The sequence below is a fragment of the Solanum lycopersicum genome, chromosome 2 (assembly GCF_036512215.1).
Source record: "Solanum lycopersicum chromosome 2, SLM_r2.1".
In the NCBI taxonomy this organism is placed as follows: domain Eukaryota; kingdom Viridiplantae; phylum Streptophyta; class Magnoliopsida; order Solanales; family Solanaceae; genus Solanum; species Solanum lycopersicum.
In genome coordinates, this window is record NC_090801.1 from 46,955,816 (window position 1) to 46,981,692 (window position 25,877).

The following is a 25,877-nucleotide window of genomic DNA, read 5'->3' on the forward strand; positions in this document are numbered from 1 at the left end:
CTTTTGCATGATTCGTGAAATTGATACATTTATGCTCCTTTTTAAGCGCAACAATTAAGTTATTTAATGTATTCAAATTTATGTATTTGAATATAATGTATCCGTATGCTACAACTTTAACGAATTTTTGGTAACATAGAAAAGAACAGGAATAAAATGTAATTTAGATGTTACACTATATGATTTATGTAAGTTGTACATAATACAATGATGACTGAGTGCACTTGTTTTTTCGAATAACACCTCTCCAAGTAGTTATGAATCATATATTCGTTTCAACTAATTTAGTTTTTGTTTTTTTCTTTTAATCTATCAAAATTTTCAAGCGTGTTACATTGAAAATCCCTTAAGAAACTAGCACTATAATTTTTGTATAATCAAATCAAACGCGTGTATTAAAATTTTAGAACTAGTAGTGCTATATATTTTGGACCTATAATTTTTAAAATTTTATGTTCATATTAAGAACCTAAAACTCAAATCGATCAAATTTATATTTAAAATACATTTTTTTATAATTGTGCACCCATCTAGCCGAAATCCTAGATACGCCTCTGCTGGTGGGATTTCCATAACCACTTCCCTCTTGCAATGTGGTCTCTTGTTTTGTTTGGAGGAAGTGATTGTACCCTCAAATCATATTGTGCTTTCAGTGCTTGCTTACCCACCATCAAATCTCTGATAGGGAGGCATCTGGAATTTCCTTCGGGAGGCATTCGACCATGCTTTTTGCTAGTAGTTCATTTTGATTTCTTATTGTCAAATTTGAAATAACAAGCTAGTAACCTTTTTTGTTGAACAATTGCAACATTTATTTCTCTTGTAGACCATTTATTTTTCTTAACAGTGTCTGAATAATACTGTTTTTGGATATCTGTTACTTTTGACGCTATCTCCCTACTGTTTTTGGGATTTGACTGCATGATATGATTTGAGAATAATGATATTGATTCCACAATTACCTACCACTTACTTACACCCATCTGTATATGGTCTTCATGCTACGCAGCCAACTTCTGTTAATGTTTTCCGCGGGAGTTCTGGCTTCCTGAGACGAGAATCTGCTCATTCGTCAATTCAGAAAGCCAACGCAAACATCAACTTTAGAAAGAAAAAGAAGTGTGTGTCTTTGCAATCAAAGCTAACTTCCGAATAAAATGAACAAGAACTACTTCAACTAAAAACTTCAGGTCAATTCAGCGCTAATTTCCTATATAAAAACTGGTTCAACACCAATGACAAAAATATAGACCAATGAACAAATTATGGGATATGGTACTGAACAAATCGTTTTATTGCAGACATCATACACAAATGGCATATAGGTAAAACATGGTCTGAATAAATGTATCGTACCCAATGGTGACTAATCACGACAGATGTGAGTATAGATTTTATATGTACTACAAGAGATGACATACCCAATGATGATATTATGCAAAATCAAACAGAGGCTTCTTTGCAGTGGGATTCATGCTTCGCTTCTGAATTTCAATATCAAACAGAGCTCTTTGCCTGTTCCTTGAACTTTCAATGTAATCTTGGAGAGGGGGAAGCGAGCCACCACTACCTTCATGTTTAGGAGCTTGACCACGAATGATCTGTAACATCCAGACAGAGAGAGAGTAAAAAGGGGGTGTCAATATCCTGTCAAGAGAAGAAGCAGAACAAATCTAGTTTAAATATATAAGTCACACCTTTGATGCCCAATGTCGTTCCGCTTGCTGACACACATCCCTCATGTCCCGCCCAGACAATCTGTAGTTAGTAACGCAAGAGTGGTCAGCATAACTCTCACATGTTAACGAGTATTCTCTGTCCCCATTTATGTAACAATATTTGACTAGGCACATATTTATTTATTCTTTTTTAAAAAAAGAGACTTATAAAACTCATTGTCTAAAGCAAGCCATAGACATTTATGTGGGCATAAATCATCTCATTTAAGTTTAAGATAGAAAGTTTAAAACTAAATTGTTTCTAAATAAGGAAGTAAGACATTCTTTTGTGCACAGACAAAAAGTAGAAGTATGACACAAATTGTGGACAGAGAAGTACTATCTATTACATGGATACCAAGTGAGAAAATAGAAGTACCAAATAATAGGGAAAATATTAACTAATAAAAACATCTAAAACTGGAAAACCACAATAGCTCTCAATCACATCCCCCAACTCATCTGCTGAAGTTGAGGATACCAAAAATTAAGCACTTTAATTTGTTTAAGAGTCAGTTTAACAATAAATGCTAACCCTTCCGTGGCTCTTGCAAATTCAGATAATTCAGAGTCTGTCAAATGCTTTGCATACTGTGCAGCTATTTCCTGACGAGTCTGTTGATCAGGTAGGGGGAATGTAATCATGGAATCAAATCGGCTGGAATCAACAGGAAAATGATGAATCAGGGAGAGCCAAAGTTTCAGAAGGTATCATTTGGACATCTAAAACCTCATTTACCTAATTAAAGCAGGATCAAGGTCTTGCTTTCTATTAGTAGCAGCCACTACCACTACTTTCTTCTCCTGCTCAAATCCATCAATCTGCACCAAGTAAATTTTTAATAAGCCACCATATGAATACTGCTAATGTCATCACTCATCATATATATAAATAGTAGAAGTAGATACACTTTCTAAATGAATATAAAACCAAAATAAGCATAATTTTTTCAAGCCAAATCCTCCAAGAAAACCTCTGAGAAGTTATTGCTTGCTTCCTGCGTGTGGAAGGGTTAATCTTGCCTTTTATCTTTCCCAACGAGTCTTTAACAATACAGGGAGAATTAGAGTTAAATATATACCATAATAAAGCTAGGAGATGCAATTGTTTCCACAGAGCGGCTCGAGTAACAACCCCGATGTATTATTAATTATACAATACTGTACATAAAATTTTCTTGAGGAAATTACGATATACTAAAAGATTCCCAAAGGGTACTAGACTATGTCTGAACATTGTTTCAAATTCACATATATTAATGCTAGTGATTAAAAAATTTAGGATTTCCAACAGTACCTGTCGTAATAGCACTGATAAAAGTCTGCGTGTTGCTTCATGTGTTTCGCCATCACGAGCAGTAGCAAAAGAATCAACCTGCCATATGTGTGGTTCAAAACAGTGATAGAAGGATATCATCAAAGGATGTGGCCTAGTGGTTAATGAAATGGGTTGAGAGCCATGAGGACTCAGGTCTAAATCCCAGCAAAGACAAAACACTAGGTGATTTCATCCCATCTGTAGCATTGGTGGACAAAGTTATCTAACACTTGTTGCTAGTGGGAGGTGGCAGGTATCCCGTGGAATTAGTCAAGGTGCAGGAGAGTTGGCCCGGATACCACAGTCATCAGAAAAAAGTGATACAAGGATGGTGGATTTGTTGAAAGACAATTTTGATAGGTATAGAGAACTGAAAAAGAAGAATTATGTCACTGCAGTCATCAAGGATTACCTCATCAAGGAAAACTATAGCACCATCTGGGATATCATTGGCAAGTGAGAACACCTTCCCTAACAAACGTTCACTTTCACCATAATACTTTGACATAATAATTTCCAAAGGCACATATAACAATGGGACACCCTGCAATAGCAGTAGATAAGCTCATCAACCAATCATAATATTGCAAAATACGTCAAAACTACTGCTGCAGCACAGGGCAAAGTGGAAAATAATACTTCGAATAGACTAACGTAAAAACTCCTAAACACCGATGAACCTTGCCAAAACGCCACATTGTCTGTACGGTTACAAGATTTCCTGCTTTTGGAATGGGTGGGTGAATATCTTAATTGAAGCACATAAAGGACATCAGACCAGGTAAGGGACATTCACACCACTGAAGTTTCATTTAGATATGCACCGTCAAGATTCAGGGATGCAAGTGAACTCAAAACTTTTCCTGAATGTAATAAAGATTGGACCTTATCAAGTAGACATAAAATAATACAAGTACTAACTTCCTACAAACTGGCATGCTTCCGTGACCCCACTAAGGTCTCAACCAATTTCCCTACAAATCTCTGTCTATATCCAAGCTCTTACATTCATCCTGGTTGCACTCTACAAATACTTGCAAGCAACGGTAAAATCGATTATGAATCCTTTAATTACTTAAATATTCACTCTGTACAGATGGTCAAACACTTGCATTTTAAAGTGAAATGTATATGGAGTAAAATATGACCTCCTTTGATGTAGATGAGCTTTTATGGATACTTTTTGGGATAAATGGATGGAGATGATATTTGTGGTCCACAGTAGAGCAAAGTTTGATAGGATCAAAAGATTGGACTTGGGTTTCAGGAAAGTGATATCTGCAGCACTAGTTTATCTCCAGTCATAGAACCGAGCTTCTTTTTGTTTTATTAATTGACATTTATTCAATGGCCTGATGCATAAGCTTGCATTTTCTTTCCACAAACTGGATCCTTGCTTATTCTATATACTTCTTTTTCGATGAGCAATCCATGCTTATTCTGATACTTATTTACAATATCTGTATTATGTGCTTGGTTCACTTCATAAGATAGGTTTATTGTAGAAGACAAACGATTTCAGATCAGGACATAAAATCAGTAATTTCTTGTGAATTAAGGGTTCTTAGTTATAACATCTTCAGAAAGAAAATAGTGATCGAAGACCAATATGCATCATATAATTATAGAGTCATTGTGCTCTTTATGATTAGCCTGCATATAAAGGATGACCAAAAAAACAATAGGACAAACCAACAAAATGTTGGGATGAATCATGAAAGCTATAAAAGAGAGAACTGGCATACCGCTTGATTAGCTATAACACGTGCACAAGATGTCTTTCCAGTTCCTGAAAAAAGTACACAGCTCAACAAGCATTATTAACTCGTCTGCAGAGGTGGATAGTACAGGAACAAAACCACCCTCCGAATCTCCTAAATGAAATAAAATATTCATTTCTTTTTTTTGCACAAGGGCCCAAGCAAATCAGAAATAAATAGTCAAGAGACAGGACATGAGGCCATGCAACAATTTTAGTCCTGAAGGTAGCACACATTATGTATCTCTTCTAGCTACAAGTACTAGACAATATTAACAACTTCAGTACTCCCTCAAGAAAAGCATTTGATTTGAAATAAACATATAATATGCAAACTGAATCTGTCTTTTTTGCTTGAAATTAGTAAATCTAGATAGTTTACTCCAAACCTTACTCCTGTTTACCCCTACCCTTTACCGTACCCACACCAATTCCATACCACCCACTTTCATCACCTCTTGCATTTGCATTATTTTTTTTACTTTTTTTTTTTGAGAAAGGTAACATTTGCTTCTATATATCCACAGGTATACTACATCAAAGTGTAGTTCCCCTCCAAAAATTTTTACTTACATCAGCCCTAATATCTTCTAGTTACAGCCAGTAAATAACATTGAATACATCTTCAGAATTTTCTATTACTACTTGCTTACACCAAAAATAATAGACCTAGGCAGTTTATCTTTATCTTCTCAATATTGTTGTTCTTTCCTTCAAAACATCTTTGATTCCTTTCATTCCAAATTGTCCACTAGATGCATGCTGGGACAATCCTCCATCTCTCCTCCTCTTTTCCTGCATTTCCATCACTGTTCCAGCATTTTAGAACTTGTGTGATTCTCCCTGGTTTTGTCCACTTGATCTTCCTTTTGTGAATGAACATCTGCCATAATTGATCTGTCCATTTGCAGTGTAAAAAGAGATGGTTGACTGTCTCCACCTGTTCTTCGCATAAATAACATCTAGAGCAAAGGTTGTGTTTCCTCTTGTTCAAGTTTTCATGTGTTAAGACTTCCTCCTTTGCCAAAAGCCATGTAAAAGAATTCACCTTGTATGGGATTTTGTTCTCCAGATCATCCTCCAAGGCCATCCTGCTTGTTGCTCTTCAATGGGTCTTAGTTCTCGATATGCAGATCTTACAGTGAACTCTCCCTTCCTTTCTCCTTCCCATATCAGTCTATCTTGCTCTTCTGTTAGATTAGTATCTTTGACCAGTAGCCATAAGTTCCTGATTGATCTCCACACACTACAATCATAAGGGCTGGTCACCCCTTCTGTCATCCACTTGTCTTCCATGCCATATTTTGTTGTTACTACTTCCTTCCATAGAGATGCTTCTGGTGAGGCAAATTTTCACAACCATTTCATCATCAAGCTCTTATTCTGCACACTCAGATCTATGATGTTGAGTCCACCCCCTCTCTTGCTAACTAGCAACTCCTCCCATTTGACCAAATGATACTTCTTCTATCTTCACTGCCTTCCCATAGAAAGTTCCTCCTAATTGCATCTAACCTCTTGGTTACTTTGGCTGGTATAGGGAAATATAGACATCATGTATGATGGCAAGGCATCCAGGACACTGTTGACTAGAGTTAGTCTGCCACCTAAGGATAGATATTGACACTTCCAATTCACGAGCTTCCTTTCGCACTTTTCAATTACACCACTCCATGTTCCACTTGATTTGCTCTTAGACCCCCAAAGGCATTCCCAAGTAGGTTGTTGGTAGTTCACCTACTTTTCCTCCAAGCTTGTAAGCTAAGTCCTCAATATTTGGTACTGTGTTTACAGGATAAATGGAACTCTTGTTCCAGTTTATGTGCAAACCTGACACAGCCTCAAAAATATTTAAAATGACTCTCAAAATTAGCATTTGCTTCCTTACAGCTCCACAGAATACTAAAGTGTCATCTGCATACTGTAGGTGAGTGATCTCTAGATTGTTTCTTGAATTCTCCCCCACTTGGAAACCTCTGATCCAACCATTTGCTCTTGCAGTCTGGAATAGGTTGCTCAACCCTTCCATAGCCAAGATAAAAAGAAAAGGAGATAAAAGGTCCCCTTGTCTCAAACCCCTGGTTGATGGGAAAAAACCACATGGGTTTCTATTGATCAGAATAGAGAATTTCACTGACCTTATGCAATGTCTGATCCACTTTAACCATCTTTGACCAAAACCCATCCCCTGCATCATCTTCATCAAAAAGTTCCAATTCAGGTGATCATATGCCTTTTGGATATCCAGCTGGCATAGGATCCCGGGTTGTTTGTCCTTTTTCCTGGAATCAACACATTCATTGGCTATCAACACTACATCCATGATCTGCCTGCTCTTGATAAAGGCCATTTGTTGCTTGTTCACAAGCTTACACATCACCTTCTTTAGTCTTTCATCTAAAAGTTTTGCAATTATCTTGTAAACTCCCCCCACTCAACTTATTGGTCTGAAGTCATTAAGTTCTTCTGCCCCTATCTCCTTAGGTATCAAAGTCACAAAAAGTAGCGTTTATACTTCCTTTTTTTTGAAACTGGTAACTTAGCATTTATACTCTTCCCAAACACTCCTTCACATAGAAGTTTTGAACTGCTGCAACCAATTCCTTTTTGATGATATCCCAACACTGTCTAAAAAAAGTCATTGAAAAGCCATCCGGTCCTGGGGCTTTATCCCCCGCACATGCTTTGATGCATTCTATAATTTCTTGAGCTTCAAAAGGGGCCATCAGTTGGTTGTTGTCATTTTCATCAATCATAGGACACTCCCTCATTTCCAATTCTGGCCTCCAATCCTCAGTTTCAGAGTATAGATTCTCATAGTACTCAGTGATCTCTCTTTGAATTTCAGCAGGTTCAGTTAGTAACTCTTCCATGACTTTGATTTTATCAATAGTGATGACTTTTCTGTGTGAATTTGCTACCTTGTGGAAGAAATTGGTGTTCTTGTCCCCTGCCTGAGCCAAACTGCCCTAGATCTCTGTCTCCATGCTGTTTCTTCATTTTTGACTATTTCTTCCAACTCAGTAGTAAGAGTTAATATGGAAACTATCTCCCCTTCCTCCAAAGTTCTTTGATCCTGTATCATTTCAGTTTCTGCCAATTGATTGAGTACAAGTTGCTTTCGTTGTTTCAGATTTTTCCCTGACTGGTCTTACTCCACTCTTTCAACTTTTCTTTCAATGCCCTCAGCTTTGCTACCGGTACAAAATCTGGTTCTCCTTGGAAATGAAAAGACCCCAACCATCCCTTTACTCTGTCATTGAAACCTTCTGTAGTCAGCCACCAATTTTCAAACTTGAAATATGACTTGGTTGACCCCCATTCTCCACATTGCAGCATCAATGCGGAATGATCAGAGACAATTCTCTGCAGAGTAGACAGCTTGAACTTCTCAGAGGGATATCTCACTGTATTCAAATCCTCGCATAAGACCCAAGGACCTGTAAATAGACCTCTAGCTGCCCCCACTTCCCACCAAGTTTCTTCCTTTTCAACTTTGGGGCGTAAACTCCTGTTAGGTTGCATTTAAAATCCTGGTTTTTGCCCATCTACTACCCCAAATTTCTTTAACTATGTTTGCAATCTCCCTCCAGTTTTGTTTCTTGAAAACACACAACATCTGCTTTCCAGATACTTAACATATTCCTGATCATACACCTTTTCTTCCCACAATGCAGTCCCCTCACGTTCCAGGAAACAATGTTTAAATTCATTGATTCATGATGGACAAATATCCCCCTTTACTTCTAGAGCCATTTCTGTGAAACTTAGAATCTAGTTGCAGGTTCTTTAGTTCCAATTGCCCTTTCTTCTTGTATGTAGGTTGTTCACTCTGTTTCCCCTTACTTTCTCGCTTATTACTGTCAATTTTCATCAATAATTCCTTCGCCCTCTCCTCACATCCTTTGAAATTAACCCCAAATTCCGAGTTCAATTTGATTATATCTTGTTGTATCCATTCTGTTGTATCTAATTTTTATTTTCTATTTACTTATCAATTGAATCTATCATTTTTCGATCGAGTAGTGAAGACCAAAATTACAGAAAGAAAAAGTCACTACACAGAATTATATAACACAATCAAGCCTAATCCCATTGAGAAGCAAGACAACACTCCACTACCTACTAACCTTCTACCATAATCCACAACCTCCATACCCCTATCTAAGGTCATGTCTTCGGTAAGCTAAAGTTGTGTAATGCTTTGTCTAATCATCTACCTGATACTTCTTTGGCCTACCTCTACCTCTCTTCGTAATTCGTACCCACTATATCCCACTTCTTCACTAGGACATCTGTGTATCTCATTTTCATATGCCAAACCATCTCAACCTTGTTTCCCTCATCTTGTCCACCACGAAAGTCATTCCCACCTTGTCCTGAATTATCTCTCCTTGTATGCTCACACATACATCTCAGCATCCTCATTTTCATAACTTGCATCTTTTGAACATGAGTCTCTAGAGGCAAGCCTCCATTTCATCCACCCTGCACCACTACAATGTGTGACATCATCGTCAATCTCTCCATTTTCTTGAATGAAAAATCCAAGATACTAAAAATTTTCTCTTTGGGTTAGCTAGTGTATCCCTTACTTCCACGCATGCCTCAAGTATTGCATATTTGAACTTGCACTCCAAATATTGTTTTAGTCCTTTTCAACCTGAACCAATTAAACTCCATAATTTGTCTCCGCTCCTCCAACCTAACATTAACTTTGTCGCAAGTCTCATTAATTAGCACTATGTCATCTACAGATAATATACACCATGACACCTCACCTAAATATGCCACGTCAACTCATCTATCACAAAGGCAAATAGAACGGGCTAAGCGTTGATCCCTAATGCAACTCCATCTCAATTGGGAGGTGCTCTAAGTCCCATCCTATTGTCCTTACCCAACTTTTGGCACCATCTTACATCTCCTTCATCTCCCTAATATAAGCCACCGATAGACCTCTAGCCTTCACGTATCCCTAAAGGACTTCACTAAGGACTTTGTTGTATGCTTTCTAATGTTAATGAACACCATATGTAAGTTTCTCTTCCTTCGTATGTAAGTCCCTCTTCCTTTCTCTATATTTCACCACCATTCTCCTTCCAAGATAAATGACTTCTCTTGTTGATCGCCTCGACATAAATCTGAGTTGGTTCTCGGAAATGGATATACCCTTTCCTGTCTCTGTTGTGGATGAGTTGAAAGCCATTAAATTAAGTATTTAATTATATTTTAATAGTTTTATTTATTATTCTAGAATAGGATTTATGTTTCATAGTTTCATAAGAATTAGATTAAGTTATAGTTATTATTTTGGAACAGAATTTAGGTTAATTAGATTTCCTATTGATGTATAAGACTCCTATTTAAAGGGGTTTTAGGAATAAATCATTAAGCCATATTTCAAAAAAAAGAAAAAGCAACAGATCAAAGTTCTCCTTTCCATTGAACTCTAAGGTTTCAGTTTCCTTTTGAAGAACTGAAGTTATAAATAAAAATAGATCGATCTAGGATTTTGAACAAAGGCAAGGGGAAGTCGAAGTCAATTGATTTAGATTTTCCTGTGAATTGATTATTCTCTAGGAATCCTAATAGTCTTTCTCCTAAACTTTCAAAGTGTCGTTCCAGTTTGATAACCCTGTAATTATTTTTGTTTTGGATATCACCTTTGTTCTTGTACAACGGAATCATTGTACTCCACCTCCATTCTTTGAGCATTTTTGTCGTCTTACAAAAACATTAAACAACCTAAACAGCCAAGCGACTCCCCACTTTTCCTCTCTATGCTCTTCCAAAACTCCATCAAAATCTCATTTGGTCTGGTTGCTCTTCCTCTACTCATCTTACGAATAGTACCCTTAACTTCCTCAATCTTAATACACCTACAGTAGCGAAAATCCCAACATCTTTACGAAGTGCTCCAAATCACCTAGCACAATGGTTTTGTCCCTTCTTCGTTCAACGGTGTATGGAAGTATGCACCATATTCAACTAATGTGTGTCTCTTCAAGCAACACTTTGCCTTCTCCGTCTTTGATGCACGCCACTAGATCAAGCCTCCGGGACTCGACCCCCTCTCTCTCTCTCGCCTTAACGAGCATATACAACTTCTTATCTTTCCCTTTGTCCCTGTTCAACGTACTAACATCCGAAAGCTTGCCATTTTTGTCGCCGTAAACGCTAACTTTGCCTCCTTCATCACCTTATACACTTCCTCCTCGTCTTTCTCTCCAACAACTTAGCATAACCATCCTTCTTTGCTTCAATTTAAAATAACAGACAAAGCAGACTAGAAAAGAAAGTTTTTAGAAGGCTCAATAGATCTCTCTTATCTTTCTATCCTCCTGTATGCATCAATAGGCTACATAGTTAGATTTCAAGAAATTTAATAACGAGGATAAAAACATCGGAACTCAAATATGGCATCCCAAGTAAATTGAATTAAAACAGAGAAAATTAAACAACAGTAGTACACAAAGATACGTTTAGCATGATCAGAAGCATCAAGTAAATATAACGAACAAGTAAAATTTGAGCATCATAATTACAACAGGTAGATTACATAAATACAAATATATATACAAGAGCATCGGCACAATATATGACTTTGAATGAGTGATTCCACACTGAATAGAAATAAGCCTTCAACATTCAGGCATAGGGGGGTCAAACCTGGTGGACCTTCAAATAAGACTGCCCGAGGCCGGTTCGTCTCAAATTTACATCGAGTCCCACGAGCAATATCATCATATACTTCAGGACTTTGCAAAGCTAGCAGTATTGTATCTTCGATTTCCCTAGACATTAGAAAATCAAAGACAATGATCACTTCAAGACAGTGAAGATATACCATTCACCAGTAAAGTTGTACCTATAAAGTATATACTATTATTTTTTAAAATTTTAAGTTTCCCACCCGATGTCCGTTACCCATATTGGAGACCGACAAAATCTGAATTCCCGCCGGAAAGTCCCACATTGGGGGTAAAGCACTCCCTAACAAGGACAACTCTGTATCCGAGGGGACTCAAACTTGAGACCTCTTGGTTAAGAATGAAGGAGTATTTACCACTCCACCACAACCCTTGTTGGTGTGTATACTATTGTTGAAGTCAATGTCAATTGGACTCTTGCATGATTTCAAATATACTATAATGAAAAAACTACACTACACTCAAGTTACTACAAATTTTTCATTAATTGGTCATCCAATCAATCCTAACAAACAATGCATGTGCAGTACCATAAATGGTTTCAGGGTGAAGTAAATGATCTAGGCAACAATATCTAGATTGATACAGCCTCAAACATGATAGAGAAACAATTCCTGCTCTAGATTTAGGAACACATATCTCAAAGTTAATTACAACTTAAAGAAAGAAAAAGTAAGCTTGATAATCACGTTATGAGTATTTTGATATAACGAACTTGGGATCATCACCAATGGTCTACATGAAAATCCATCTAATGTTTGGCTATTACTTGAGTTGAAGATTGTGCAAGCATTCTAGCCTCATCATTTAAGATGTTCTATCCCATGAGTTTTAATTCCTATTCATTATTTTGGATCATGTTGCTACTCATCAAAAAAAACGGGTTATGACAAGGTCTTAAGGCAGGGGAAATTAAGTAGCCGTACGGACAGCTTCTGGGAATTTTGTGGAAAAGTATGTAGGAGAAACGTTTGTGCAAAGAGAAAATGTTTTGGATAGTCATAGTTTAATTGAATATTTTTATTGATTGTGGGTGGAAGAAGACCTTTTCTAGAAAAAACACCGTGAAACCACTTCATCAGAAAGACTGTTTTGAAGAACTTCTAGAAGAAAAATTGCAAAGATCATAAAGAGTTCCATGGACAACTGCCACCTAAATGGTCTTTCCCTCATCAATCAAGGGAAATAACAATATTTCTCTTTTGGAACACATGGAAAAACCACAAGGAATTGAGTATGGAAAAGCATCAGAGCACTAAGGCCTAGCTTCTCCCAGAGTTTTGGTTTTAAATTAGGAAAAGGAAGAAGAATCTCCTTCTGGAAGACAACTGGCTAGGTCATTCCCCTCTCAAAGAATTCCCTTCATCTACAATCTCACAGATTGCCAACCTCATGTTAGGCTTTAGCACAAAGCTGGGAAATAACCAGTTGAACATTAGGTTCAGGAGAAACATTACCAGTTTCAAAAAAAAAACATTAGGTTCAGGAGAACTCCATGACCAGAAAATGTAGAGAATCTCAGATTTTTTCAGTTCACTTTCTTCATTTCAGGTTGTGCTATATGTGACTGGTATTGAAATGTCTGACACAAGATAATTTACAAAGAAGTGGTATACAGTTGGTCAACAAATTTCATTTGTGTGGAGAAGAAGCTGAATCCAGTAATCAGTTGTCGTTGCATTGTCCCGTCACCTCTAAAATTTGGAAACTGTTTTCTTTTGTGCTTCAACAAAGAAGTTTGAACAAGAAGTTAAAAGGAGACTTTTGGATACAATTCCTGCTTGCAGTTGGTGTTTTCTATGGTAAGAACAAAACATAATATGTTTGAAGATGAACAGACCTCTGAAATGAAAGTAAAATTTGAGTGCATTATGCTGGTATCTTTCTGCTGAAGATTTGAATGGGTAAATAAAGCTGAAACACTCCTACAGTTCATAAAATTGTTTGTATAAGCAGTCATTTTTTCCTCTCTTCTCTTAGTGTAATCTTTTGGGTGTAACATTTTGTTAGTGCTCTTTTTTTACATCAATTCTTCCAACTTCTTCAGAAAACGAAACAAATTTTCCCCTTTTACTTACTTCCGTCTCACCCTTCATCTTTTCACCCCAACCAACCATAAAGCTATATAGCAAGACGCATCTCAATTGTCTACATAATACATATTATCTACCTTTCAGGAAAAGAAAGACTAATCCAAATTCCCATATTTTATCTCCAGTTTAAAATTAGGTTAATGGAGAACAAGATAATTGCTTTTTCTTGAAGCAGGGTTTGTAGAAAATGCACAGATGTGATGATTCAAAGCAGAGCCAGTTACCGTTTCTGTTGATTATATCCAGCAATATTTTCCCAGGCAATATTAGCATTTGGATTACCACTAGTGGACACATTAATGCCAAAGATTTTTACTCCCATAGACTCTAGAGTAGTAACTGTTTTATCTGCAGAAGGAACTCCTTTTGATCTTAAGTCCAATGATTTTTGTTGTCCTGCAAATTGTAGCACATATGCCAAAGCATCAAGCTCCTCATCAGTAAAGGTCACGGGCTTCATAAACTCAATTTCCTGCCCATAATTGCAGAAACTCTCATTATTTTCCAATATTTGGTGGGTTGTAGTTTGCAAGCCAAAGGAAGCACATTAATCAAGTGATTCCAACAAAATGATGGTTCAAAAGTTACAGGAAATGTACAGCTTTGTCGGCGTTAATGAGTGGACGAAATATGAGAATGCATAAATCTTCGTCAATAGGATTTGTATCCCTTCCTCCAGCTTGCTCCCCTGCAGTTCCATTTTTCATTTGGGGGCGGCTAAGTGCCAGTTTCCAGGCAACCCCACTGCAATGGACAGAAAAAACTTTAAGGAGACTATGGACATCAATAACAGAAGCAAACAAGATAGGCTATGAACACATGTTAAATTTTCCAAATGACATGAACTATAATATTGGTGCAAAATAATCAGACATCGTCAAAGCAGTGCTCAACTAACCTGTCCCAAGCTCGTAACAACATATTTGATGCTGCATTAGGATCTTCAAGTTTTACTCCGAGTCGTGAAACAAGGGTTGCAATTAGTAGCGGAATTTCACATGTAGGAGGAATTTGGAACTTGATAGTGACCTGCTAGAATGAAAACCCAAACATATTCCTCAATCAATCTATTCCTCTAATAAAGTAAAGTTAGAGCTTTTAAAGAAAGTGCCAACAGCTCAAAGCAAACAAAACTTAAGCTTCTACCATCTAGAAGGAAAAGCAAGAGAAAAACCTTTTGACCCTTTACGGCAACAGTAAAACGAGGGTAAGAACCATACTTCACTCCTTTGCTCTTGAGCAAGTTTTCCAATCTGAGTCTCTCCCTTTTTGCTGTTTCTTCAAGGGGATTGTAGCTTGGAATTGGAAGGGAATCAAAAGGCGGAACTTCCGCACCAGCCTATAGAAGAGCACGTTAAATCAGTACTGGTTCTCAAATTTTTATTATTTTGTCACTTAGAACACCAAATATCTTATTAGTAACTAGCACATTTCCAGCATTAATTAAATCAGTACTGGTTCTCAAATTTTTATTATTTTGTCAACTTAGAACACCAAATATCTTATTAGTAACTAGCACATTTCCAGCATTAAAAAGGATTATCATGTGTACCTATGTAAGCTTACATGACATTTGAGAGGTACGCTTGATTAATAATAAATACAGAGTGACACGTCATGACAATATAAACACCTAAAAGGGCATCCCAGTGCACAAAGCATACAGCGTTAGCAGGGTCTGGTAAGTGCTGCACCCCAAGGACCTATCCTAATGCTTGCATTAGTGGCTGCTTCCACAGCTCAAACGCGTGAGCTATAGGTCACGTGGAGACAACTTTACCATAGCTCCAAGGCTCCCCTTCCCGGAAATATAAGCACCTATGGACAAAAATTAACATCAATAACACATGCTGACCTCATCAGAATCTGCATAAGCTACATTCAGGACTCCAACTCCAAGCAGTCCAGCTAAAATGGCAGGAAAAGTAGTTGAAGGTACTGATCTTGAAAAATATGTACGTTGTTTACACCCAAAAATTCCTGTAACACAAATTCTTTTTCAAAATCTGCAGATCTCGGTAGCACTTTAAAACAGATCGGAGATTTCCCCAAGCCTCACTATATTCCATTTCTTCCTGAATAAAGAGATTACAGTAAACTCTGACCACTCAACAAAGAAAGTAGAAAAGATTTGCAGTACAAATAATAATATAAATATTCCCAAGCAATGCTCTGCAGACCTAAGATGTAGGCCAAGTAGCTACTTACTATAATTATAACTACACCTCATTGCAAACTAGTTGAGTTCGGGGATATGAATTCTCCATGTCCATTCCATTCTAATTGGGTTCACTTCGTTGCAATACTCAATATATCTTTTAAGACAGATAGGGATTTTCTAAAACTAGAGATTTTCCAAATTTCACACTTATCCTTATACTAACTACACCTCTTGTAGTTATAGTGTTCTCCATTCTTGACACTTCACTTAAGGTCTATCATAATTTCCAGTATCTCACGGTCAGCATAGTACAAAATGATGCTAATGTAATTGCGAATTACAAGCTAAAATTCATCAGAAAGAAGGTACAAAACATATGATGAGCCCAACTCGAAGGTGGTTACCTCAGTTATGTCACATTCGTGAATTGCCACTGGACATGCTAGTCCTATCTCATTATCCATAAGAGTTGTAGTATGACCATGCAAAATAGTTTTAAAGCATCTCTTTGCATCATTAGGTCCATAGGAATTTTTCTTATTTTCCTCCTTCCTTCAGATTCAATTTTGATCAACCTATTGAATTTCACACTTGCCCATGTAACCATCTTGGGTTCAAATGTGATGTTCTTACATCCATACTTACAACCACTAACCAATCATCTTTACATGTCCATGTTCTTTGCTTTTAGCATGAAGAACAATGAGAGGAAAGAGATAATCACTAGAATCATATTTGAAATGCCCCATCCCTAACAACCTTAGGTTAGGGTTTAGGGTTTAGGATCAAAATTCAACAGGATTACAGCTATCACAATCTACCACACTCTACTTGAATATACACAATTTACAGAGTCATAGCTTATCAAACTTAACTTCCAATAAGTAATCAGGCAGTTCTTATTATCAATAAATTTAAAAAAACAGAGGAACTGGGTAGTTAACAGTTAAGCCTATGGAGTAATTAAAGAGAGTCCGTCCCAAATGCATGGGTCACATGTGTACTCACCCAGATTCCGCAAAATTGTGGTAACGGATCAGCTAAAACTAATTCAAGCAGATTAATCCAAACTACAGCCTATATGTGAACAAAATGCGCAAGCAGAATTCAAAGAGCATACCATTGTGCGGAAGGTTAGTAGATTGATGAAGTGAAGGAGAAGCTAGGGTTCTGTAATGAGAGTGAAGAGCTCTGGCAAGGCGCCTTATTGATGCCATAATTGAAGCGCAATCTCCGAGGGAATAGAAGAGCTTTTACTTCTGGCGACTCTGTATATAAATACAAGAAAATTCTCAGCGGTTCAGTCGGCCTCCTTTCCATTTTCCGTGGGGGTATTTTGTCCAAGTAAACAAAATATACATATATATTATTATGAAATTACGAAATTGCAAGATAAATGAGTAATATTTTTTGACAAATAAATAAGTTGAATAAAATTTGAGAAGTTGAAAAAAAAAAAGGAAATATTATATTTCTCCTACTTGATGAATACATGAAAAAATTGTTAATGTAATTATCGCATGAGAAATGGACTTGAAGTAACTATGTTAATTGGTATAAAATAGATTTTAGTAACAATGTATAGAGTTGTTTGGTAGAGTGTATTAAAATTATTTTTAAAAGAGTGTATTAGTAATGTTATATTAATTATGCTTACATTAGTTTAAATTTAAAAAAAATATTTTTATTCATTATTCGATTTGGTGTGTTAACATATATTGTATAAAAAAATTATTACAAGAATATCCTATTCCTCTGCAATTATGGTGACAAATGTAAAAGGAATTTCGAGGAGTAATTGTGTTTTTAAAAATGCTAATGCATGCATCAATCTCTTTGCATTATTAAGAGTCCGAAACTCAAAGGGTAAAAAATATTAACAAAAATTCCAAAACGGTATATAAAATTTTATATAAACCAAAACGGTAAAATCGCTGCCGACGCAGCGATTTACTTCGACTGAAAAAGTAAAATCGCTGCTGAGGCAGCGATTTTGCCAAAAAAAAATTTTTTAATAAAAAAATCAAATCGCTGCTCAAGCAGCGATTTCAAAATGTTTCTTCTTACAAATCGCTGCCAGGGCAGCGATTTAACATTATTTTTTAATTTTCTTTTTTTTTTTAAAAAATAAGGTATATCGCTGCTCTGGCAGCGATTTACGAAGAAAAATTTTTTTTTCTTTAAAATCGCTGCCAGTGCAGCGATTTATAAAAAAAAAAAAAAAATTTGCAATATAAATCGCTGCCTTAGCAGCGATTTATAAAAAAAAAAAATTTTTTTGATATAAATCGCTGCTATTTACAAAAATAAAAAAAAAAAATTTTATGTAAATCGCTGCTTTTTTTATAAATCGCTGCTTAGGCAGCGATTTATTTTAAAAAAAAAAATTTTGTTATTAAATCGCTGAGCAATTTTTTAAATAAAAAAAAATTTTAAAAATGTTAACTTATGTATAATTTATAAGAAAATATACATTATTTTAAAAAAATTAAAAATAAGTAAATATATTTTCTTTCTAAAAAAAAATATTATATTGAATTTAAATTTAAATAATATTTGAATTCAAATAATTAATTTAAAATTAAATGAGAAAAATTATTTAATTTTTTTTTAAAACAAAATTATATACTTTTATATTTATATATATATATATATATATATATATATATATATATATATATATATATATATATATATATATATATATATATATATATATATAAAGTGAAAAGGATCACATGACAATAGTAAAATTTATTTTTTTATCGTAAATAGTTGAAGAAGTTCACATGTAAATAGTACATGAGACTTTCAATTCTATAAATTGGAACTTATCCTTCATATTCATATTACTTTCAATCTTCCAATCTACCAACAATTTTAGGTAAAAACATTTGAATATTATGGGAGAGTCTAGCCAAAATTTCAGTCATTTGAATTGTTTCTCATCGGATTCAACTAATAGGTAAATAAAGTAATGTTTTCTTATTTCTTAAAAATTATTTTTCTTATATGTAATATATTTATATTATTATTTTTATAGGTATGATCAAATTCAAAATGCAGTGAGTTATTGTACACAAATTGTAAATAACAATGTTATGGGTGATGAACGAGTTGGTGAGTTGCACAATGATGAACCTTCCGAGCATGAATTAACAGACAGTGATGATATGTATGACGGCGATGATGATAATGTGGATAATGCACCTAATGCATCCATTGAAGATCAAAGTATTAATTATCATTCTACAGCGATTCCATACTTAGATCACACTGACGAAAATGCAGAAGATTTTATGTACACGAGAGATGACGGTTCCATTCGAACGGCACTTTGGAATTCAAACAATCCTAAACATATCCAGTCAGGTTCGATTGTTGAAAACTAAATATTTTATAGTTGTTTATTTATTTATTTATTGCATGTTGATTAATTTAATTTGTATATGCAACTAGGTATGTTATTTATGAATAAGATGCAAATGAAATATGCAGTAAGAGCATATAGTCTTGCTATTAAAAAAGAATTTCTTTGTGATCAATCCAAAAGTAAAAGTTGGAAAGTTATTTGCAAGCGTCATGAGTTAGGGTGTGATTGGATGATTCGGTTTAGAGAGATTTCAAGCGGTATGTGGAAGACAGGAAAAATGATTGAACCGCATACTTGTCTTACAGATAACTATAAGGAGGATCATTTCAATTTGAATGATAACATGATTGCCACTTCATTAATACCATATGTTATGCAAAATCCGGACATAAATATTAAGATGATCCGTGAAATTATCAAAGGAAAACATCACTATACTCCTAGTTACAGAAAAGCACAAAAAGGTCGAAGAAAAGCATTTCGAATGGTTTATGGTGATTTTGAAAGTTCATTTAAGGCATTACCTCGATACATGGCTGCACTACAATTATTCAATCCAGGCACTATTATTGAGTGGGAGCATCATTCTACAACAATGCAAGGTGAGCAAATTTTTAAATTTCTTTTTTGGGCTTTTAAACAGAGCATTGATGGTTTCAAAAGTTGTAGGCCGGTCATTTCTATCGACGGCACACATCTTTATGGTTTGTATGATATCAAATTGTTAATTGCGGTTGGAATTGATGCGAATGGAAATATTTTTCCACTTGCATATGCTTTAGTTGCACGTGAGAGTTTTGAGTCTTGGTCATGGTTTCTCAAGTTATTATGGACACATGTAGTTTGTGAACGACAAGGAATTGGTCTTATTTCTGATCGTCATCAAGGAATCTTGCAGTGCGTTCAATCTTATGATTGGTTGAGTCCACCCAACACATATCATAGATTTTGTGTTCGACACTTAAAAGCAAATTTTAATAAAAAATTTGTAAATAGTGAACTCGAAAATCTAATGTGGTTGGCTGCTACTGAGCATCAGGAGAAAAAGTTTATGCAACGGATGCAACAAATCAAAACATTGTCTCCTGCAGCATATGAATGGTTAAATGAATTTCCTTTGGAAAAATGGACGATGTATAAGGATGGTGGTCGTAGATGGGGTGCCATGACGACAAATGTGTCTGAGTCATATAATGGTTTATTGAAAAAAGCTCGGGGGCTTCCTGTGACTGCCATGGTTCGAATGACGTTCAAAGCTCTCGTTGATCGTTTTGTCGAAAGAAACAATCTTGCAATTGCATTACTTCAAAGTAATATGCCATGGCCACTTGCGATAGATAAAAAATTTAATGATTATTATCAAAGAGCTCAAGGGCACACAGATATGATGACTTACAACACAGGTGATGGAGTTTTTGAAATTCTTACTTTTGCTCATGATGGTAAAGGTGGAAATGTCCACAAGGTTACTGCAAAAGGTAAGAAATGTTCTTGTGGAAAATGGAGAAACTATCATATGCCTTGTTCGCATGCCATCAAATTTTGTGGACTTCGCGGAATCGAGCCAAAATCTTATGTAAGTAAATTCTACAGTGCAAAATATTACAAACGAACATACAGTGAGACATTTAATCCAGTGGGTGATGAAATGTATTGGCCACCAGCTCCTTTTAATTTAATTGCAAATACTGAATATTTGCGGACAAGTGGTACGCAAGGAAGAAGCCGACTTAAGAATGATATGGATATAGCTCCGGCTCGCATGACTAGAAAATGTAGTGTTTGTAAGGAGACAGGTCACACAAAGGCACGATGTCCTACTCGATTTTAAATATTTTGTATATGTTTTTAAGGTTAATGTGTTTTTATTATCTTGTTATTAATATTATGATATATCTTTTATATTTATTTGTTGACATGAATTTAATTTGTCTTCCGCATTTTAAATATTGTACGTAAAAAATAATGATTTTACCTAATATAAAAAGTATTGATTTGACTTAACATAAAAAGTATTGATTTGACTTATGATAAAAAAAAAGTGAATCCTGCAAACTTGTTCAAACATACAAAAATGTTGACAAAAAGTATTGATTTGAGATAAAAAAAAGTAAATCCTGCAAACTTGTTCAAACATACAAAAATGTTGACAAAAAGTATTGATTTGACATATGATATATCTTTTATATTTATTTGTTGACATGAATTTAATTTGTCTTCCGCATTTTAAATATTGTACGTAAAAAATAATGATTTTACCTAATATAAAAAGTATTGATTTGACTTAACATAAAAAGTATTGATTTGACTTATGATAAAAAAAAGTGAATCCTGCAAACTTGTTCAAACATACAAAAATGTTGACAAAAAGTATTGATTTGAGATAAAAAAAAGTAAATCCTGCAAACTTGTTCAAACATACAAAAATGTTGACAAAAAGTATTGATTTGACATATGATATATCTTTTATATTTATTTGTTAACATGAATTTAATTTGTCTTGTGCATTTTAAATATTGTACGTATAATATCTTTACATTATTATTATATTACTGATTTGAACTCTATTAAAAAATAATGATTTGACCTAATATAAAAAGTATTGATTTGACATAATATAAAAAGTATTGATTTGACCTATTACAAAAAGAAAAGTAAATCCAGCAAACTTGTTCAAACATAATCTCATTACTTTGTTCAAACTTGCACGAAACAACAAAATTTACATATTTCAAAATTCGAATCTTCAGCCTTTTAGAATAAAGGTGCATAAAAAAAATTATTCTTCTGAATCCGAATCTTCTACATCTTCATTCTCATCTTCATTTTCATCTTCATTTTCAAAATCTTCCTCATTTTGATAGTGACTGCCTGTTCCACATCTAGTTGATTTGTGTAGCCTAGATGTTCTCCGAGGTGGATTTTGTCTATTAAGAACTAAATTTTGTGAAGCCCCAGCATTAAATCTTGAATCATCAAACGCAGTTACCTATAATACAATATAACATAATATAATCAAATAAACATGCAATAAAAATAAAAAAAAATTATAAAAAGTTAAAAAAATTGTATGAAAATAATTATACTTACATTCGAAAAATTCAATCTTCCACCAAATGGAGAATTATGTATCGGAAATTCACGCATACCATGTTGAAAACCATATTGAGAACCACTAAATTGTGCAAACCCAGATATTGGAACCTGCGGAGTTACAAAACCAACTGTTTGCTGACTAGAAAAATTCGGATTAGTGTTAGAGGGCCCTACAGAAAAATCAAATGTGGGATAATAAGGCTCGGGAGTCGCCACATTAGTGTTAGAGGGCCCTGCAGAAAAATCAGCTGTTTCACTAGTGGTCCTTCTACCTCGACGAGCACCCTCTCTCGGTGTTGTTTGTCGTGATCGGCGAGATACTTGTACTGGTGGTGGTTCATCGTATTGAGTGGGAGGATTGTAATCATGATCAAAGCTCAATCGCGTTCCCTGAAAGGCCGCATTCATTGACTCCATTGAAATACGAGCGACTTCCGCTGCATATTGTCTCATTTCATTAGATTGATTTTCATCATTTTCAATCATCCGAGCTCGACGATACTGCATTTCATGACCTCTAGCCTATAATGAATAAACAAATATTAATAAAAAAAATTATTAAAGATTGACATAATAATTTGAAATTTATGTAATATACATACTAATGCCTCATGTCTTCCTGCCATGTGTTGATACCCTTTTTGTACAACATGTTGTGGATTTCCAATGACCATGCGGGTATGCCTCATGTACCAACGGAAGTAATCTGTTTGATCACTTACAAATGGAGGTCGAAATATACGATTTTGACGTTGTTCCCATAAATATTGTGTATAGTTAAATACATCTATATCTTCTTGTTTTATTTTTGATCGTTTATCACGTTTAAAATGATATTCGGAAAATTGGGTACACGGTCCAGGAATATGTTGTAAATAACCGAACTGTCTCACAACACGATCAACCATGTGCCACTCACGATAAATTCCATAAATCAGTGGCACCTGTGCCATCCAGACACGTTGTCCTGATCGACACCACTCAGGCAATCCATTAATAACATCTTCCGAATAAGGCTGCCAAATAAACTATAAAAAAATAATTAAGTAAGATAATTATAAAAACAACATTGGCAGAAAAAAATATATTCTTATTTAAAATAAAATAAAATATGAAAAGTATAAGATACTAATAATATTAAATACCTGTTCATCAGTTAAATTATCAAGTACATCCCTAATCACACCGATTACAGTTCGTGCCTCATTTTGATGATTTCTACGTCGCGTCCATTTACGTGCAAGTGCAGTTAAAGCCTCAAATTGATTGGTTCTTAGAGGCTTTGGCAATGGTTGCAGGGGAATAATTCTTTCCCATGCCCAAATCTACAATAAATAAATTCACCATTACTTATAATGCACTTAAATTTAAAAGTGCATATTACTAGTATATAAAAAATATTTAATCAAAAAAATATGTATACCTGCACTAAAGAGAGAAATCCACAAACTTCATTTGATTTTTTCATTGACGCACGGCATAAACAATTATACAAATATGATAATGCGGCCGATCCCCATGCTTGAGTTGACATTAAATCTAAATTTCTCATGTCAATCAAAATGTCCAAATTAATCTTATTATTAGATTTATCCGGAAATATTGATCCACCACATAACCATAATAAATATAATCTAAATCTTTGTTGAACTTCATGCTCAGTTGAGTTATCGTTAATAACTTCCAAACCTTCGATATACTCAATCAATTTATATGTTGACAATCTACTAACACCAGAAAAACAACTAGTATCGGGTAACCATCCTGTTAATTGAAAAATCATTTCTTGTCTACCTATAATCCCTAAAGAATCAGCTTTATTTAAAATTATAGGACTACCATCTACTACCATTCCGAATAAAATTTCAATATCTTGTAAAGTTATGGTAGCCTCGCCAGTTCGCATGTGAAAAGTATGAGTTTCCGGACGCCACCTTTCAATTAAAGCAGAAATTAATCCGGAGTCATACGGCACACATCCAACATCAAGAATTCCTTTAAATCTACAATTTTCAAAATATTGAAGGATGCGAGAATGTAATGGATGATATTTTAAATGTTGCCAAAATTCAATATCACCACGACGCGTATATAAGCAACATCTCTCTTCTTTTATGCTACCATTCCAAATTCCTTCGGAACGATGATGAACTTGAATTTTTAATACATCATGCTCTACTGGACCAGGATGTACGTATAAATTTGATGGATCCATATCTATACACAAAAAATAAAAATAAAAATTAACATTAATATAAGTATCAAACGATTGAATATATCAACAATATCATATAAAAGTATAAAATTAATTAAAATAAATTAAAAATAAAATAAATTTAAACTCACCTTATAAGGAAAATGCTTTTAAAAACTTTAGAAAATTTGAAGAATAACAAGAATTTTAAGATTGTGGAAGATTGAAAGTAGATTGGATTGGAAGATTGAACTACCAATTTATAGAATTCAAAGTATGAAAAATTGAAGTACCAATTTATAGAATTCAAAGTATGATGTACTATTTACATGTGAATATTTTTTTTAAAACTTACAATAAAAACAAAGGTTTACTATTGTGATGTCATCCACTTTAACTTGTGAAAATTTTCTTCAAATTATACAATAAAAACAAAAAATTTTACTATTGTCATGTGATCCTTTTCACTTTATATATATATATATATATATATATATATATATATATATATATATATATATATATATATATATATATATATAAAAGTATATAATTTTGTTTTAAAAAAAATTAAATAATTTTTTTCATTTAATTTTTTATTTAAAAAAATTAATTATTTGAATTCAAATATTATTTAAATTTAAATTTAATATAATATCTTTTTTTTAAGAAAGAAAATATATTTAGTTATTTTTAATTTTTTAAAAATAATGTATATTTTCTTATAAATTATATACATAAGTTAACATTTTTTAAATTTTTTTTTATTTAAAAAATTGCTCAGCGATTTAATAACAAAAATTTTTTTTTTTTAAATAAATCGCTGCCTAAGCAGCGATTTATAAAAAAAAAAAAAAAATTTTGATATAAATCGCTGCTAGAGCAGCGATTTACATAAAAAATTTTTTTTTATTTTTGTAAATCGCTGCTCTAGCAGCGATTTATATCAAAAAATTTTTTTTTTTTTATAAATCGCTGCTAAGGCAGCGATTTATATTGGAAATTTTTTTTTTTTTTTTTATAAATCGCTGCACTGGCAGCGATTTTAAAGAAAATTTTTTTCGTAAATCGCTGCCAGAGCAGCGATATACCTTATTTTAAAAAAAAAAAAAAAAATTAAAAAATAATGTTAAATCGCTGCCCTGGCAGCGATTTGTAAGAAGAAACATTTTGAAATCGCTGCTTGGGCAGCGATTTCATTTTTTTATTAAAAAAAAAATTTTTGGCAAAATCGCTGCCTCAGCAGCGATTTTACTTTTTCAGTCGAAGTAAATCGCTGCGTCGGCAGCGATTTTACCGTTTTGGTTTATATAAAATTTTATATACCGTTTTGGAATTTTTGTTAATATTTTTTACCCTTTGAGTTTCGGACTCGCATTATTAATACCTAAAAATTTTAGGATTGTTTGGTAGAGAGTATATTAGAAAAAATAATGCATGCATTAGTCTTGT

General features: G+C 34.2%; 3 protein-coding genes across 11 annotated transcripts; 1 reads left to right on the plus strand and 2 right to left on the minus strand.

Annotated features, from left to right (window-relative positions):
* Window positions 1-787: 787 nt before the first annotated feature.
* LOC101260285 (uncharacterized) lies at window positions 788-17,088 on the minus strand. Of its 9 annotated transcripts, none has more exons than XM_069293313.1 (15): window positions 16,883-17,088; window positions 15,457-15,581; window positions 14,776-14,940; window positions 14,500-14,630; window positions 14,201-14,345; window positions 13,826-14,073; window positions 11,468-11,592; window positions 4,782-4,825; window positions 3,449-3,580; window positions 3,016-3,093; window positions 2,458-2,540; window positions 2,254-2,376; window positions 1,698-1,758; window positions 1,422-1,601; window positions 788-1,048 (listed from the first exon to the last, which is right to left on the minus strand). In XM_069293313.1, the coding sequence occupies exons 1-14, from the start codon at window positions 16,977-16,979 to the stop codon at window positions 1,434-1,436; spliced, it is 1,725 nt and encodes a 574-aa protein (XP_069149414.1). In that variant the 5' UTR covers window positions 16,980-17,088; the 3' UTR covers window positions 788-1,048; window positions 1,422-1,433. The 9 variants fall into 9 exon arrangements, with proteins under 9 accessions (XP_069149414.1, XP_004231622.2, XP_025884997.2 ...); XM_004231574.5 differs by having other exon boundaries at window positions 788-1,061; XM_026029212.2 differs by having other exon boundaries at window positions 14,500-14,633; window positions 16,883-17,084.
* Window positions 17,089-18,863: 1,775 nt separating this feature from the next.
* Window positions 18,864-20,966, plus strand: LOC138342097 (uncharacterized). The gene is made up of 2 exons (XM_069294284.1): window positions 18,864-19,134; window positions 19,222-20,966. The coding sequence occupies exons 1-2, from the start codon at window positions 18,864-18,866 to the stop codon at window positions 20,964-20,966; spliced, it is 2,016 nt and encodes a 671-aa protein (XP_069150385.1).
* An 841-nt stretch (window positions 20,967-21,807) lies between these two features.
* LOC138342098 (serine/threonine-protein phosphatase 7 long form homolog) lies at window positions 21,808-24,661 on the minus strand. The gene is made up of 5 exons (XM_069294285.1): window positions 23,655-24,661; window positions 23,377-23,556; window positions 22,834-23,259; window positions 22,226-22,753; window positions 21,808-22,124 (listed from the first exon to the last, which is right to left on the minus strand). Exons 1-5 carry the CDS (start codon window positions 24,444-24,446, stop codon window positions 21,915-21,917), a joined length of 2,136 nt encoding a protein of 711 aa, XP_069150386.1. The 5' UTR covers window positions 24,447-24,661; the 3' UTR covers window positions 21,808-21,914.
* Window positions 24,662-25,877: the final 1,216 nt, after the last annotated feature.

Coding starts and splice junctions, on each gene's coding strand:
- LOC101260285 (XM_026029212.2), bottom strand. CDS start 16,979: ATGGCATCAATAAGGCGCCTTGCCAGAGCTCTTCACTCTCATTACAGA. Junction 15,582..16,882: donor TACTAACCTTCCGCACAATG/GTATGCTCTTTG, acceptor TTTGTGTTACAG/GAATTTTTGGGTGTAAACAA. Junction 14,941..15,456: donor CTTATGCAGATTCTGATGAG/GTCAGCATGTGT, acceptor GCTCTTCTATAG/GCTGGTGCGGAAGTTCCGCC.
- LOC138342097 (XM_069294284.1), top strand. CDS start 18,864: ATGGGTGATGAACGAGTTGGTGAGTTGCACAATGATGAACCTTCCGAG. Junction 19,135..19,221: donor TCCTAAACATATCCAGTCAG/GTTCGATTGTTG, acceptor ATATGCAACTAG/GTATGTTATTTATGAATAAG.
- LOC138342098 (XM_069294285.1), bottom strand. CDS start 24,446: ATGGATCCATCAAATTTATACGTACATCCTGGTCCAGTAGAGCATGAT. Junction 23,557..23,654: donor GATTTCTCTCTTTAGTGCAG/GTATACATATTT, acceptor TATTTATTGTAG/ATTTGGGCATGGGAAAGAAT. Junction 23,260..23,376: donor ATAATTTAACTGATGAACAG/GTATTTAATATT, acceptor ATTTTTTTATAG/TTTATTTGGCAGCCTTATTC.